Source organism: Lipophrys pholis, assembly GCF_963383615.2.
Source record: "Lipophrys pholis genome assembly, chromosome: 12".
NCBI classification, from domain to species: Eukaryota; Metazoa; Chordata; class Actinopteri; order Blenniiformes; family Blenniidae; genus Lipophrys; species Lipophrys pholis.
In genome coordinates, this window is record NC_137641.1 from 23609943 (window position 1) to 23628482 (window position 18540).

General features: G+C 41.2%; 1 protein-coding gene across 1 annotated transcript in view; it reads right to left on the reverse strand.

Annotated features, from left to right (window-relative positions):
• The window catches only part of astn2 (astrotactin 2), a 271116-nt gene that overhangs the window by 188287 nt on the left and 64289 nt on the right, over window positions 1–18540 (reverse strand). The window contains exon 3 of the mRNA XM_080476263.1: window positions 3905–4334. Coding sequence (XP_080332389.1) covers window positions 3905–4334 — 430 coding nt within the window. The remainder of the gene's footprint in view (window positions 1–3904; window positions 4335–18540) is intronic.

The window sequence follows — 18540 nt, forward strand, 5'->3', positions numbered from 1 at the left end:
ACTCACCCTGAACATTCTGTGCAGTAATGGCTGAATATAGTTTTAAAATATAAATAAAATGATTTCTTTGCAAGTTTTCACGTTTGGATAAGCAGGCCGCAAGACCAATTGCATACATGCTTTTACACTCTACAACTTCAACCGCATTGGTTTTTGTGATTTGCTCTTCGGACGACATCAGCTGTGGTTCGGACGGAGAAACACACTCTAAACTCAGAAGAAGACAAATATGTGATTGGACAGGGTTAGGTGGTCTGATACTGATATCTGTTCCCCGAGGACTCATCACAGAACAAGATTTTCATCATGCGGCCAACGCTTTTCCTTTTTTTTTTTTCCTTTTTCTCAGATGATTTATGCTGTCCATTCTGCCCAATGCATTCCCAGAGCTGTGGGAATCGCGCTGAATAATGCAACCGACAGGCCCTCATTTGTGTGCTTGTCTGAGTAACAAAAGCTAATGCCGGGCACAGCCCCATCAGCCACAGCCGTAATCCCTGGAGAAATACTATCGAGTTTATTCGAATGGGGTTACCTGTTAGCGTGGACAGATAACAGGATCACCGGTATTTGGAAACGTTCGGGACGCCAGCAGCACGGGGGAGGTGGGACGGGAGTTAATCGCCCCACAATTCAAATGTTACTGCTTCATGCACGGTGCAGATGGGAAGGCCGGAACATCCAATTAAATCATTTCTGTGCCATCATTGAGAAAATATCCCTTTTTTTTTCTTTTTTTTTTTTCTTTGGTGCGAGGTAGATAGAAAGATGCGTCAAGCACTATATCTGGACAAAGAAAATAATTTCCACCACTTTCTCTTTCTTTTCTTTTCTTTTTTTTTGCACAGTGGAATCCACTTGAGGCAGATGGCCGCCCACCTCCGAGTCTGGTTCCGTTGGAGGTTTCTTCCTGTTACGGGGGAGGTTTTTTTTCTGTTTGTTCGTTTATGTGACTATTATCAAATTGTGTTTTATTGTTTTTTTTTTTTTCTCCAATCATATAAGAGCTTAGCCTTCGTTTGTTAGGACCTTGAGATGACTTGAGTGTTTATTTGGCACCACATGAATAGAACGGAATTGAATTTGTGGTCGGTCCCACTGCCTTGGAAAGGAAAGGAAGTATAGGTCAAGAGGAAAACGGATGAGCACTAGTTATCGAAACAGTCACCCAAGCAACAACTTCATTCACATTCAGTTTGGAGGCTGGAGAGTGGAATTCTTTCCCTAACAATGTTGTATAAACGAGGCCTAATATCAGTCATCATCAGGACAAAGTCCTTTCTTAAATAATGCTGGATACGTATTATATTGAATAAAATATTCCCGGTAATCCAAGGATGTACTCTGTGGCCCATGTTGTAAAGCAGTTTGAATGTTTATTTAATTGATACACACTTGACCCAAAACACTTGTGAACGGTTGGTTTTTATGATTGACCATTTTAGTAAGATTGCAGAGAAGGTTCTCTGCCTTTCCACAGATAAAAATTGGTGAGAAATACATTTTACATGCATTCTTTTTGAAAATAAATACACGTTTAAATGCAATTAAGATATAATGCAGAGAAAGTTGTGTTAATAAGGGCCACCGATATTGTCTTGAACATTACCTTGGGCTTTTTCACTGACTTTCACGGCGAATCTTTCCTCTGTGTGGCCACAGCAGGACTAATAGGAATATGTCTTAATTGAGAGAGATGCTGTGCATTTTCACCTCATTATGTATTCAGGAGTATTAATTATCCCTGACATGGGGAGAGGATCAGTGAAGGTTCACTGCCCGACCTGCACTTTTGTACACCCCAAACGGCGAGACCGACACACAGCTTATAGATTACATAGTTATTGGCTGCACAGTGGGCTGCTTGGGGACACAGTGGATTGCTTTTTCGCCTCACATCAAGAAGAACTTGGTTCGAGTCTGGTGAGGGGCCTTCGTTGGCAGAGTTTGCATGCTTTCATACATTTCAGAAAAAAAGTGTTAGTTTCAGTTAATAGTTCACAAAAGCAAACAAAAAAAGTTTTTATGTGTATAAATCAAGGCAATGTGCATGTAAACATATAACCCCTAAAGAATTTTTTATTACATGCCTTTGACTCTCCGGGGGAACTTTTTTTCTCAGCTTTTGCAGATCCACGAGGGGTTTTCACTGCTCGGCAGACTGGATTTTTTTTGTGTGCGTGCATGTGTACAACTTTGTGCTTACAATGTGTGTTTCGTGTTCTCTTGTTGGGAGTCATTCGAGGACAGCGGCTACTTTTTTGTTCTTTATTGACAATGCCTATACACTTAGCCCGAGAGACAGGCTTTGACAGTAAGAGGTTTGACCTTTCTGCCCTCTGCCTCATGTCGCCTGTCTCCAGTGTATTTCCACTTGGGAAATGATTTTTGCATTGTGTATGCTGCATCATCTTCTGTTTCAATTTTAAATGAGGCCTGCTTTATTCGAAAGTAAGTGGTTTAACACAGTTGCCCACGGAGGTCAAAAACAAGCGTAAAGCTGATTAAACCAAGGGTAAGCTCTATAAATTAAAAGAAACTACATCTTTTTGAAACAATTCTGTAACACACACACACACACACACACACACACACATATATATACATATAAGATAAACAATGAATACCAATATATAAGCTCTCCAAAAGTGGTTAACGGGGTTAAAGCCAGTGGATCTTCCTCTTTCACTTCCTGCATAACAGAGAAGAGAGCTGAATCTTTATTTTGAGAACTAAACACAGATTTGTCACAGCCTGAATTAAAATGACTGAAATCCATACTGGGTTGGGTGTGAACCTTGATGTTCATTTCCACAAATTAGTCTCTGCTAGATGTTTAAGTATTTTTGTGTGAATGAATTTGAAGCACGTGTAAAGCAAAAGTGAGACAAATCCAAATTAACTGTAAACAATTTCTTTAATTCACAGATTTTCACTGTTTTTTTTTTTTTTTTAAAGAATTAATCTTGTTTCAAGGTTTCAGTAGCTAAACAAGTATCGAATCAAGTGTGTACGGTCAGAAATACTATGGAGATCAATGGAGCATTTCCAAAAACGGAATGTATTCAGTATAATATGCAGGGCATCCTCCAACTCAGCCAGCACACGTCAATTATTCAAGTCTAACTTGGCAGTGAAGCAACGCCGATTCAACATTATATGACATCAGCAAATGGTTCTACAGAGCGAGAGGTTATAAACTTTGGTTAATCTACTTTAAGATCCTTTGTTTTCCAGTATTGTTACGAATGTAAAATGAAAACGGAACCGAGAAAAAAGGCTGTTTTCTTTGTTTTCCTTGACTGAACTCATGACCTTTGAATATGCTTAGCAGGGGTCAGCAGGCTACCCAGTGACACTGTAACGAATTGACAGGACCAATGGCCTCTGTCACTTGTCCTCCGCACATTAAATTACACGACCTTGCATTCTGTTAGCGCTTGACCTACAGAGTCAATAGTTATGACAAACAAAACAAACAAAAAGAAAAAAAAAAAAACTGCATTGTGTCTGTGTATGTTTTGGTGACTGACGTAGACGATTTCAGGAGGAAAATCTGAGTTCATAATAATGCGAGTCGTCAATTACTGTGATGATATTGGCTCCATGTCAAGTGATGCTCTGAGACTTACAATACAGTGTATTGTTGACTGAATATAAGAACTACATGCTGTGCTATCAAGAAAATTGGTGGCAAAGATTGAACCAACTGAACTGTCCAGATCATCTGAAGACCTGGCAGTGGGAACCTTTAAGGATGAATCAACCGTCATTCAGTTGTTTGGGTTTTTTCTTTTTTTTTTTTGCATTGTCAATGCCATTCTTCTCAACATTATGCACGCAGCACTCAAATTCTCAAAACTGTGATCCGTTGAGAGACGATGTCTTTACGCAACCGACTCACCTCGTTTGTCAAAGTTATGCTTGATATCGTCGTCCTTGCACATGGTGTCCGTGTGTCCCCCGATACCAACGTTAACTCCATAGTCGTCCAGGACCTTCCCGTCACTCAGCTTGTTGTGGAGCTGGTTGGGTGTGGAGTTCAGCGAGTGTCCACCTCCGTCCTCGTCGTCGCAGTCGTAATCATCAAGAATGGGGGTCTCGCGGATGGGCATTCCAATGACGGAGCTGCCGTGCTGGTGGGCGTTCCGGGATCCCCGGTAGCTGTCGCGGCCTTGCGGTCCGAGCAGAACAGAGGGGATGTAGTGGATTTCGTGTGTGGCCTCAGTACTGGCACTCTTTTGGGGGATGCGGCGACGTTTGCACCATCGGTGGCGGGTGTACAGGACAAGGGTGAAGAGGAGAATCAGCAGGAGGAGTGCAATGAGGCCTCCCTGAATGAAAGCAAAAATAAAAGAGAAAAATATAGATTGTGAGTAGACGGGTACTTAATTTGTTGCATTTATAGTATGCAAACTGGACAATCACAGTACAATTTTGCCTCCAACAATCATGATTACAATCACTGTCTCCATGCCAATGATATTCGGTTGAATACCAATGATCACCATTTGCTGGCAATTAAATACCGTCTGGCAATCAACGCTTTGATATGAGAGATCTGAAAGCAATATGAAGCTGCAGGCGGGGCTTTTCAAGACCAGCAGATCTGTGCCCAAACTATTGTGCAAGTAAACTCATTAGAAATGTCCCACATGATTAAAAGAAAACAGATTCATATAGAATGACCATCTATTAGGGTGATTCGAAAGATGGCATCTGCCAGTTGGCGCCCTTAAACAGGGAGGTGCCAGACATATAATATAGATTATATATTCAGTTTTATAGCAGGGTGGCGGTTGGTGATTTATGTTTTGTTACCTCCACAATGTTGGCAGTACAGGACAAAAGATGCTGATGAGGTGGACTTCTTCAGGAAGAGAGAAAATGACAATATACCCCTCCAGCAATGATGACATTGGCAAATAATTATAGATAGGAAGGATACGGACCCATAATGATAACCCCTCACTTAAAAACACACGAAGCACTTTCACACACAATAGGCTAAGTTACACAGCAGATCACACATTTTAAGTGGTTGAAATCAGCACTTTGTCTGCACATTGTGCGTTTTTTGTTATCAGAGATCCAGCACAGACTTCCACAATGAGCCTATAGATATGTACTGCATAAATGCACCACCAATAGCAAAAGTTGACATCTGAAAATCTCAATAGTAATTGGACATTGCAGGATTTATAAATGAGCAATTCCATGCATGAAGGGATTGCATTATACTGTGGAAGGGCCCCTGTTGACATCTTCATTTGTTATGTAAAGTGTCACTTACCCATACACAGAGCAGGCAGGCAGACCTAATTCCCCTTCAAGTAAATCAGGACCCCCATCTTTTAAGTGGAACACATACATTTGTACGGTTGTGAGCTTGTTAGACCTTCGCTTTCCTCCCTCAGCCCTTACCACAACCATGTGGATGCACCAGGGAGCATCGTATTTCTCCGTGGATCACTCAATATCTGACCATCACAGAAACATCAAACACCTTGCCCCGCGCACAGCGGTTGGATGATAAAGTAAATCCATATGCACAGACCGAATGGTGGAAAAAAGGCAGGGGAGGGCATGACTTATTCTTTGATTTTTCACAATGGCATCCAAGAGGTGAGACGCAGTATTGGATACAGCGAGACATGGCAACCTCGGGGTGATATATGTGTAACGTCAGACTGAAACCACCGTGTCGGCACTTTTCCAGAACATATTTAACAATGTGGCTATATTTACAAAATTATATGCAAGCACGCACATATGCATTCAAAAAATATGAACTCAGGGAACACGGATGCAGCGGATACACACGTACACACACGCACACACACACACACCGCTTCATGACAAAATAATAAATAAAAACCACAAGGGTCCATTCATCACAACATTTAAAATTCCATCTTCATGGAGAAAAACAAACCCCTTTCAAATTATAACTCATGCACTGCTGGGTGTCCATAAATCACGTCCGCTGAGAGGTAAGGTGGCACAGAGAGGACTGGTACAACGGACAAACGTGTCCATTAATCTCCAATAGGATGGCAGCTTTGCAGGAATGCAGTTCTGCAAACTCCCCTCAGCCTGTACTCCCGCCTCAGTTTCAAGAAAAGAACAGGAAGATGTGAAGGCACGGGGGCTTACGTTTCATTTTAGGAAAGAGTAACGACGGACTGACACTGCATGAAAAATGGAAAATGGAGATGTGACATGGAAATGAAAAGGGGAAAGACAATGAGCGAAAAGAGTGACGTCTCTGTTTAATCGCAACTTTGACACACGCACACACACACTAGGGATGCCCTGATACCAGTGTCGGGTATCGCTCTGATATTGCGCGGCCTATTTGGGAAAGATCTCCGATACATGACGTTTATCAGTCAGTAGCAGGTAGACAAGTGAGGACAAACATAGTTTGGAGATTTTTTAACATCAAGGGGTACATTTAAAACATGTTCTGCCAAAATATCAAGAGGAGGAAAAACACCGGCAACTTAATCACCAGAGACATTTGGACCAACCAAAGGAGCCGGATGTCACTCATTTCTTTTACTGCTCGGTGGATCCGGGAGGATTTTACTCCGAGCTGTGCTCCATGCTAATATATATTCCAGCATTTGCTCTTTCGAATACTTTTTAACCTTTTTAACAACCCATCTCCCTCGAATGTGTGCGAGTTTATCTTTACTCCATTTTTTTTTTTTTTTACCTCCCTAATCTGTTTCTCTCAAATTTTCTTCCCCATATCATCCTGCGATGTTTTCCTCTGCTCAACTGTTCCTTTTTGTTCTCTCTCTCTCTCCCTCTCTCTCTCTCTCTCTCTCCCTCTTGATTACCGTGTGTCGCCGTCTCCATTCCCTTCATGTTTGATCACATCTTTCTTTCACTCTTCAGTACAACAGCCATATAAATTCATAGTGGCAGATGTAGCCATGAGGGAAAATGGGTTTTCTGTTCATCTTCAGACCCAACAAATCCCCGCTGCTTTGGTCCTAAGTGACTTTAGAGGAAGGAGAGTGGCTGGAAGCCCCATAATTCCACTCTTTTCTTGAGTATAGGTTTGCTGCAGTCCATGATTATTTTCCTTACTTTGCATTCCTTTATTCCCATCGTGGCCCCAATTCCCCATCTAAATAACTCGGTATGTTATTCTTTCCTTTTGCCGTTCCCTCTCACACCCTTTCCTATTAGTTTTCCATTAGTCGTTTTGCTGTTGTCCCTGCGTTTTTTAACCTGTCCTCCCATAACTCACAATTTCCCCTTTTCCCTCGTCCTCTCTACTACAGTAGATCATGATGCCTCCTTGCTTTCATGTTTCCCTACCGAGCTTGTTTCATCTCTTCTCAGAGGTGTGGCTACAAACACCAGGTCTAAATTATTCAAGGATATTTTTTTAAGATATTTTTTTTCTATTCCAGCCCAAAATGTACTTTATAACATTTGGCAGTTGTGTGGCAAAGACTATACTTGTAACAATCTGGATGGCCCAGGTTACACAACCAAACTCTAAACTGACCTAGAAGAAGACAGATAGTAGCTATAAACATCTGCAGTTTCTATGAAATCCTAAATAATTCTGCAATTATGGGATATTCATAACATCTTAATTTACATAGTGTCTAGACTTCTTGCTACACGCACACACGCGCACACACACACACACACACACACACACACACACACACACACACACACACACACACACACACACACACACACACACACACACACACACACACACACACACACACACACACACACACACACACACACACACACACACACACACACACACACACACACACAACGTTGTAGTTACCAGGTTATTTGTCTGTTGTGGTTATTTATGCACTTGCATTTGTTTTTCGACGTATAGTGAACACTGCTCAGGCTAATTTGCTTCTATAACTCTTATTTGCAATCTAAATCAGTCCGCAGCTCTTTGCAGACTGGTCTGGGACAATTGACGGGTCAATGAAAAATTATGGAAAGCAATAAAATGAGTATATGCAACGCAAGCAATGCAACTGTTGTGCTTTCATTTCGAAGATGGCAGTTTTATTTTCCCAGTGGTGGCTCATAACGTTTATCCATCTTCATTACAATTCCGATGATGACCATGCGAGATAGTTTTTAAAAAGGAATGATTAACATTGAAGAGAAATGGGCAGTGTCGCGGTGTAGTGGTTGGCACTTTTTGCCTGAAAGTGTGAATATCTTGGCTTCCACTGTGGCTCTGAAGGCCTTTTTGTGTTTAGTTTGCATGTTTTCGCTGTGCATATATGGGCTTTCTCAGGGTGCTCTAGTTTCCGAGCTTAGCCTTTGACAGCAGTCCTGTTTTTTTCCATGCCCTGGTCTAAACGCCTGTTCAGATTTACAGGACTAAACATGAGCTCCTGAAAATGGAGTTACTGTAGAGATCCGGGTATAGACCAGTGCCTGTTTTAAAGTGGGAGAAAATGAAGAGGTGAAAACCCCAAAAACAAAAGCTCATTAGACTCAATCATTAAGCCTGATTGGAGTAAATGCAAATTAAATATATTCAATCACTGATTAATTGTAGACAGCCCCTAGTGTGCGCTAATGAATGAAGCAGCAACATGCACGCTTGGGGTTTTCATGCGCTTTAAAATAAACCATACAACGCTGGTGTGCAAATGAGTTTTTGCTTAATTTCAGCTGCCAGTCTTTTTAAAATGACGGCATCAACTGAGATTGTACGCATCCGCGTTGCTCGTAATAAAGGATTATTTGCATAAGCTATTTCCTTTGTAATTTCCTCTGCAGCTTTACATCTTCCTAAATGATGACTACGCTATGATAGTCGCCTTTATATTTCCCAGGAAGCGCTGGCAGAGGCTCAGCTATAGGGTTGGCTTACGTTTTCATATTATCTCATGGGAAGTTATTGCATCAGAGATTTTCCGTCCCAGCTACGTTGTCCTGCAACATTTCCTTTCAGCACATTTGCAATGTATTTCTATAGGTCATGCTTACATTCAAGCCTTGAAAGAAATGCTGAAATTGAGATATAAATACTTGACAAACATTGCAGCATCTTAGGGGTTTGTGTAGGCGTCATCATATTTATTTCTGCTGTTCTGTCTAATCTAAACTCCAGGTGACTGATTCTGATGGCATTACTTCTGTCGAGGACAGAAATAGCGTTGTCACCACAGATCTCTCAGATGTGTCACTATTCACGCCGTGTTCACAGAAGAAGAAGAAAAAAAAAAAGGAAAACTAAAATGAATCTCCAATCTCAACATTTTGCAAAACTGCATTGAATCACTGAAATCGAGGCGAAGCGAAAGTCTCTAATGAAAACAAGAAGACTATATTTTTCCCCAAAGCTTACCTGCTGCAATTATGCTTCAGTACGAAACCCATGTTATGAAAGCTACGAATAATGAGCCTGTATTGACGAACTCATTGGTAGCCTGATTAAAATAATGTTGTAGCATGGTGTTGCTGCCACATGCTTCAGTAAATGAGAGCATCTCCAGGTGGGCAGTGGTCAGAAAAAAATAAGATAAAAAAAAAAAAAAAACACACGCAAATGACAGAGTGTATTGATGCAAGCCCTACTCAATTAAACCCCCCCCAAAACCACATCAAACTCTTCCAACAGCTAGGAAGTTTAATGATCACCAACATCGATCCACTCTGCACACTTGGTTCAATAGTTCCTGTTGAGCCTCAAGATGTGAAAAATGTAGACTTTTAAATGCACTTGACAATGATAACTCCCTTGTGATCCTAATAAGCTTCTTTATGCAGCGAAACAACACGACTCAGAGCCAACACATGCTCTGTGGTTTAGCCACCATCTGTGCACAGTGGAGTCGGGGGCTCACTAACAATCCACCTCCTGCACCAAAGGAAGAGCCCAGTGCTGCAGTCTTTGTCTGTTCTTCAGAGAAAATGTCAATAACCAGTCACATGCAGTCAAATCATTAATATAATAGTTGTAAAAAATTGAACAGATGGCATGTGTATTAGCTCCCAAAAACAAAAAACACCTATCGTCAGATATGAGGGAATACTCGATACTCGTGCAGGCGAGAGCACACAAACACAGGTATGTACACAGTCGTATACATGGGCTGGCTGCCTGCAGTGGATCCTTTGCTCACACCAGCGCGTATCAGGCAAAGACCTTCAAGGCAGAACAACATCCTCCCTCTCCCTCTCACACCAACTTTCTCTGTCACCATCTTTTATTTGTCAACCTCCCACACTTTATCTTACCTTTCCTGCTCTCGGTGCGGCGCCTGTTTCTCCTATCCCTCTCTCCCAGCAGGAAGTTAAAGTGGCATGTGCCCGAGCATCTGCTCTCCATTCTCGCCGTCCAACGAGAAGACGCAGCGTGAATGACAGGACTTGGCTCTCAGGTTAATGTTTCCACTCTACTAATTCACCTTGGAGAGGCTCTGCCTGTCCATTACCTCGGTGGGAGAGAAATCCTACCGGCCGGCTCTCTGGTTCCTGATGTGGGACAGTGGTGCCGTCATTAGATTTGGATGTGGATGTTCTGAAAGTCCGCCATTAAAGTTTCAACATGTGGTATGTTGCTTGTGTACTACCGCCCTGTCTCCTTTGGGCCACACGCATATACTGAATCAAGATGTTTTACCACCACATCTTTACTGTCGCTGGATCTTTCGCTGGAAGAGCAGTAATGCTTGTTTTCTTAGAGTAGCAAGGTTGTCACCAAAGCTGGCATTACATCTCAATTGGTAAGGTAAACTTTCCGGATGGAAGTGTAATAATATATTCTAAAGTAACTAGAAAGCATTTAAAAAACTCCACATCTTTAGCCATGGAAGTCACTAGAGAAATCACAGTACACTGACCAAAAGCCCCTACCTAATCATAAAATCTGATTACTCCGCGATTGAAAACTGAATTAAAATCTCCAACAGCTTAACTGGAAAGTAGAAGGTCGACCTTTCAATTTTGTCTATCTTGCCAGGGAAAATAATACAAGTTTCCATCATTTCCACCCTATCCCCTTCCCCCCCCCCCCCCCCCCCCCCAATTGCAGGCGCTATCCTCTCATTACCCCGCCTCTGTAGCCTCCCCTTTTTACGTGCCACAATGCTCCATGACACAGAGGGAGCAGATTCGAGGGCAGATAAGGCTGCTCCTGAGTCTTGGCTTTGTGAATTATAACAGAGAATTAGGGTTGATGTGCTGGTGTGCTGCTCACGCCCACCCATCGCTCCCCTCTCTCCTTGTCTCTTTAGCCAATGCTCTACACCCACCACTTCCTTCTGCCAGACAGACGAGCAATAAGTCTGTTTCAGGGTCTCCAAACTCAGGGTCTGTACTGAAGGATAGAGTCTGGATCCATACCACAGATGAGAGATAAATTACATCCGAGCTCTGCAGATCTTCTTTATACGTATGCAACAGCTCCAGAGAGGAAAGTCATTTTTCTTTGAAAAGGAACCACACCAAAATAATAATATTATTCTGCATTTAGCCGTGACAAACATCAAAGAAAGCATTCCAAAGACAATGGCACATCTCACCCCGAGTACACACTTTATCCCATACTTAATCACACCACAACAACAAATATGAATTATTAAACACAAACATAAATAAACACAAGTTCCTCTACATATGCTCAACAATGCTACTAACGATCTGAATATTAATGCTGTACAGTTCCGAGACTATGATAACAATTAAAAAGGTAAAATGCAAATCAGCATTTAATAAATTCTAAAGTGAGTCCCAATCCGGATTGATGTACAAATCTCAATTATAATTTATTGTTATTTATAAATGGTGCCCTTCAGGTAAAGTGACTTTACAAACAAAACAATTACAGATCACAAGAAATAAATCCGTGAATTAAATTGCATCTAATTACAACTCAAAATTAATGGAATAAATCCATAAATTATACATGAACACACAGTTGACATGAATTAAATATGAACATACACTGAGAACATATGTTCACTCGCAAAATGCTTGACTTTAATATTCTCCTCAGAGAATAGAGGCTTGACTTTTTTTTTTGTTTTTCCCCTATTTACTGGCACACATCCCATGCAGTAGAAATCTAACAATCTCTTTTACGTTATGGAATAAGAAATTGAGGATTAATAATAGTAACTAACAAATTTAAATTAATTGGCAAGTAATTACCAACTCTAGCCACCAGACAGGTTTTCTAATGGAGTGAGCCGTCTCCATACAGCATAAAAGTTCTCTGTAGAAAATAAATCTAAATGTTAAGTTAATGCAGCAGCCTAACTTGGAAATAGTTTACATTAAACACAAAAGGTTGGCTTTACATTTAGCAAAGCAAGCCTCTCTTTTCGTGGGAATATATGTTAATATCCGTCTCCTGATTTACAATTAAGAATAATATGTAATTACCTTTGATTAAGTTGTGATAAACGATGTTTTGTCTATATCAAAAGCAGCTGAATATCTGCAGCAGATCCACAGTGAGATCCATTCTTCTCAAGATTGGAGTTTTGAAAAACGGTACCATAAAGTTGAAAGCTTTTAAATTTAATATCAAATCTCAATGTTCATTCGACATCTAAAATATTGTGATCTGTAGCCATATTGCGAACACAGTGGCTTCGGATCAAATTATTTTCAAGGGCTTGGTGACTTATTTTTTTGCATTAAATGGTCTGCTCTCTGAATTTGCCCAGAAAATTTAGCCCGAGGGAGTTTTTTTTTTTTAGAAATCCACACTACTTACAAAATGAAATAAATTAATTGAAATAATTCCGAGATCCAATAAAAATCCCTTGACAGGCTCAAAGGCTTCCACAACCTTTCTTCTGAAGGTCTTAGATCTCGGCATGATCACACCACACACTTTAGTAGCAAAGGGAACAGAAGACCCTAAATGTCAGAGGTTTGAATGAGACGCGTTCCACCCGTCACTCCGCAGAGAGACTTTATTCATTTGTACATGATCTCAAACTTCTAAATGTGCTAAGTGTTACAACTGTTTTAATGTATCGTGAAAAAGATCTATTTAAATACATGTAAAAAAAAAAGGTCCCGCTTATTTATCCTTGTGACGTGGTCAGCTTTATACCGAGTCATAGTTTGAGGAAGATCCTGGGGTTGTGGCTTATGACTGTATCTGCCACAGTAATAGGAAATAAGGCTGTTGGCTGAAAACGTCCATATTTTTTCACAAGGTCAATTTTTCTTTTTTCTTTTTTTTTATCACAAACAGGTTGAAAAAAAAAAAAAAAAAAAGCTCCATGTTTAGATAATAGCGAGCATTTCAGCATCACTGTAATGGAAGCTCGGTATATTTCTCAGCATAATGACATCCCGGGATGCTCACTGTTTGCATGGTAACCAAATATAATTGCCTGATGACCATGCACCACCGCTTGCTCATTACTGTGGTAAATTAGTACTGCTGGAAGAGAAGAGCTTGCAATGCCCCCCCACACCAAAACCCCATCCCACCCACCCACGCTATATTACTGCTCTTTCATTTGCAATAAGAGATAAATTATATCTTCCAAATTTAGACAAGAGTGAGCTAACTGTAAGCGCGCACGCACGCCCTCCCCCGGTGACATTTCAGAGAAAAAAATATTGTGTGATTAGAAAAGGTAATGCCAATATTTGCAGTGATATCACATGGGGCCAATGCAAGCCTGCTACCGCCGTTGATAACGAGGCAGTTAGAGGTTCTGGACAATGAGGCCCTCAGGGTGACTTTGATTGAGAAGAAACAGCCAAGGTTGAGGAGTGAAAGTTACAGAGAATGGTTTCTTGCTTGTGTCGAAATACAGTTATACCAGTTTGCAAAAAGCAGCATGTTAGGGGGGTGGGGGGGTAGGGGGGTGGGGGGAGTCATCTGTTTTGCTTGGAGGGCCATTTTTTTTTTAAATATGTGCTTCATTGCTTCCATGATGTATTCAGTTTGTTCTTCATGCAGTCCTGTCAAACACAATTCAGTGATAGTTAACAGAATACGAAATAAACACGAGTCGAACTCTGTAAAATGAATTACTTTGATCTCTTCTAGAGAAAGAAATAGTCTTGCCTTGAAAGCTGGTGGGCGCAATAGAGCTTCGTGTGATTATAGGTGTTTTTTATGTGTTAGTGTGTGCATGTGCCCATATACTTCTATCAGAAGCAGCTGTGGCTTCAGCCCTTGTTATATTCCCTGTCGTGTAGCTTGAAGTCAGGCCTTTATTTCTATCTGCAGCTGTTGGAGTAGTGTTACCACAACAGCTTGTGCGAGTAGACCTGTCAGCGTGCGCTAGCAGCTGAAAGGGAGGGTGGTCTCCGTCCGTTTCTGCCAGATGCAATCAAAAAACTCACTTTCACCCTCCCCCCTCCAACCCTTCCTCTTGAATGCCTCAATCCTGTCTCTCCCCCTGCTCCACATATCACATCGATGTCTCCTCAGTTCAATAGGAGCTGCACAAAACGCATTTTATGTTATATAAAGCGTTCATTTTGACACTTGCTTTTGCCTAGGCCCGGGGTTAAAACACAAGAAGAGATGTAGCTGGTCCTCCAGTAGGGCTCGGGGAAGGCAGGAAAAGTACAACTATGCATCCCTGCAGAAGAACACGTAACGATGGAGACTGCCTTGAAAATGCTAATAGACAACAAAGGTCTGAATAACACATCCAAGCCCAATTCAAAGAGCACAGATGTTCCCAATTGGTGCTTGAGTCATTAATGGCTTCCAGCAAAACACATCTGCTGTCATTAGCACCAAGGGGAGGGAAAACAAGCGGTTCAAATATACATTGATGGGAAATTTTCCCAAGACTTTAATCACTGCACTTTGAGAGGCCGTTAAAACCAACAAGGATTGGAATGAATCGATAGTAAAAATACAGAAGCAGACAAGGAGATGAGAAGGATGTCTGTCTGCCATCTCGAGGTAAAAGCTTAGTGGTGTTATCTTTTTGAGCTCTCCGGGGTTAATGAGTGGTGCAGTGAGGATGGTTTAATTCCCAACGGTAAATATCTCTGAAGTGAAAAACCAACACGAGTAACATTTCAAATGGGAAGCCTCACCAGCAATGAGTGTTTCTAAGTTTGAAGGTTGAAAACACTGAGCTTGACCTTGGAGAGAATCCCAAACAAACAGAGCTTGAAATAAGAAGAAAAAAAAAAAAAACTGCATGACGACTGTAAAATACAGAGTGATGACTATGGAAATACTTGAGGTGTAAGCAGGACTTACAAACGTAAAGTGGAAATTTGCGATGACACATGGTGGAGCTGTGGTTAGTTTCCGCCTCGCGGTGTGATCTATAGTAAATCTAAAATGGATATTAATTGCATCTCCTTTTCAGGAGTCACCACGGCAAAACCTCTGCCTCCTCCTAACCCGACCCACCACCTGCATTCTTTCCTCTAAGCAGCCTGACAACTTTAACTGTCCCTCCAATCAGTTCGATCATAATCCTGTCCATCCTGGTGACGCCCAATAAGAATTTAAAGAAAGCAAGCTTCTTCATCTCTGCCACCTCCACAGTAACAATAAAATAAATAAAACAGTGGCTGCAAGATTGCATATCTTTAAGCATAACACTATATCCGCTGTCAGTCGCAGAAACAGACAGAAAGACCTGGGATATGCTAAGATTAGATTTCTAAATATAAATTACCGATTGATCTTCTTATTATCGCTCAACATCACACTCATAATCACATGCATGAAAAGTTGATATCATTGATCTATATTTGATATTTACAATCACAGCAGTTACCCCTGTGTGAGGGCATGAACCCAAGCAGTAGAACGCATGAACAAGGTTATCCAATACTCAGCATCAAGAGTTTTCTTTTGTTCCCCAAACTCCTGGTCTCCATCAGTAACTGTTACCCAGGCAACAGAACAGAGAGCGAGAGAGAGAGAGAGAGAGAGAGAGAGAGAGAGAGAGAGAGAGAGAGAGAGTAGAGAAGGTGAGTGAATGGGCAGGAAAAAAAAGGGGAAAAAACAAAGATGAGGAGGGTGCAGCCACTTGAGTTTTGTTTCCCCAAAGTTAATCTATAAATAGCGTCTTCCCTGCACAGCAACCGGAAATGTGAAGAGAACTAATTTGCTTTGGTCACGACACTTGCCCAACGACACAAGCGCTCGATTACAAAGGTTTGTCGTTGCGGAGTTTCGCTCGAGCTGCTCGTATGAAAGAGGGACAGCCAGATCGTGTATGTAGTTGGCATCAGTATGTCTGCACACGCTTATGTCTCGGAGTGGTTTTTCTTTTTTGAACAATGGAGATATAGACTATAAGAGTATGGGATAGATATTTAAAAGGACAATTCTTTGGAGACCCACTCAAACAGTATCACAATGCTCTTCGGAGGTACTGAGTACAGAGATAAAGTACATTTTAACTAAGTTTTCAGCCAGTGTCATGCATAAGGGAACACAGTATCTTTTTTCGCTTATGATATGAAGTATTTTATTAAAATGCAAAATCTATTCACACTCACAGATTGCATTTACCAAAAGTAACAAGATGGGGCTATAGTTTTTTTTTTTATGAATTTGATCAAATTCAAATAATGATGGTTATGGGTTTGTTGGTTGAGGACTGCATAATAGATCTGCCTGTGTTTGAAAAAAAACCCAACAAAAACAAACCAAAGTTCAGCTTGTCCGTAGGTCTGATTGTGTGGGAACATTTTTGCTCAGTGGTTGCCAGGCGAAGCTTCAGCGTTACCTTCCACATATTATGAGGTTTACAGAATGGATTGATGTGACAATCCAACACAGTTTGTTTTTTTTAATTTCCATAAAAGTGATCCTGGACAATCATGAGGCAATTGGACTGTCCTGCGCTATTCGTATGAAAGAAGAAACACCCACATATGCAGTTCAAAACATGTGTACGTCATACACAATACTGTTTACAAAGCTTTAAGTTCCAACAACTCACATGAATAAAATAGTGAGATTTTCAGAGGTTGGCATGTCGGTTTGGTTATATTTCCAGCGATGTGTGCACTGTCAAGCAAAGTGTCATTCACAGAAGTGAGTTAGAAAAGATATTCAGCCTTGGACTCATCTACTGGGACTAACCCCGCAATGCGATGTTCCGCGGGGAACGGCCGTGGTTTGCAAGGCTGCCAGCAGCACACCAGTGGTCACTGAAAACTGCAAACAGAAAACTGTGAAAAGTAAACCCTGTCAATAAATTGAAGAGAAGAAGTGAGAGACAACACCTGGAGTTCAAGCAGTGGAGCTCCAGTGAAATATCTACTATTTGCAATCATGAACGATGGCAACAAAAAACAACAACAAAAGACTTCTCCTGCAGCAGCAATCAGTTAGGAGCTTTTTTTTTTTGCAATAAACTATATCAAGCCTGATTAACTGTTGAGAAATGACCTTGCTCTTTTATTTAGTTGTTACTGACATCATTTACATATTTTTTTATTTATGAAAAAGCTGACCCTAAATAGTTAACTCAAGCGTTATTTGCATGGCCAAGTACCTGACACAGCGCAGAGTTATGTCTGGTTCGCAGCTGTTTCAAAGAGGGAATAAATTCTCAATAAATGCTGCTATAAATTGCTAGACTAGCCTCGAGATGAAGTAATTGTAACTATATTTCTGATATTGTATGATATTTATTATATGCTTGGGATCAACCAAGTGTTAAAAAAAAAAAGTGGTGTGTGTTTGATGTACAACCAGAAAAAACACACGGTCACACAAGCTGCAGCTCCAACCCCCACACTCTGCAGGGGGCGCAAGCATACAAGTCTCTTTACTTATGTCCCTCCCCTATAGATAGTGCAAGTTGGAAGAAGCATGACTGGTCTGACAATGTCTGAACAGTTAAGTTCAGTCTAAATGAATAAGAAGCTCAGTGAGTGCTCAGTCTCCGACTACAATGTGCTCAGCATCTAAAATGCAGATGGCTATGAATCAGTGTGCACTGGGTCGTTGCCAAAGCATATGCAAATATCCGCTTTTAGAATGTAAACTCATATTGAGGTATATTTTTTTTACAAAAAAAACAAACAAACAAAAAAAAAGGAATAAAAACACTCAAGAAATCTGGATGCCTATTTTACAAAACGCAAATTTTCCTGCAGAGGTATTTCCAATTAGTTCAGATTGTATGACAAAACTGAAAACAATCCATATCTGGCAAACCCAAATACCCACATGGGAGGTTGGAGCCAAGCCACCCTGACTGTGGCCCAGTCCTTGAAGCGGCCCCGGAGCACCTGACCATGTGTTTAGTACCCCGCTAAAATCTGGGAACAGAGCAGCCATGAATGAGTGCATGTAGGAATCTTGCCAAGAAGCTTCCATGAGAGGCCTGCTTGTACCGTTTTTCTCCCCGATGGATACAAGTGAGACACGGACGCAAGGGCGAGGAGAACATATAAGGAACACCTTGACCTTTATCCATATGGTGTCGCTTTCTGTCGGAGATTATAGAGAACCCTGGTCTGCAACAAGGCTTGTGTCCTCCTTATGGACTAATTAAAGGAAATTAGACTCTTTACACTTGCCTCGAGTGTTCGCCTGGC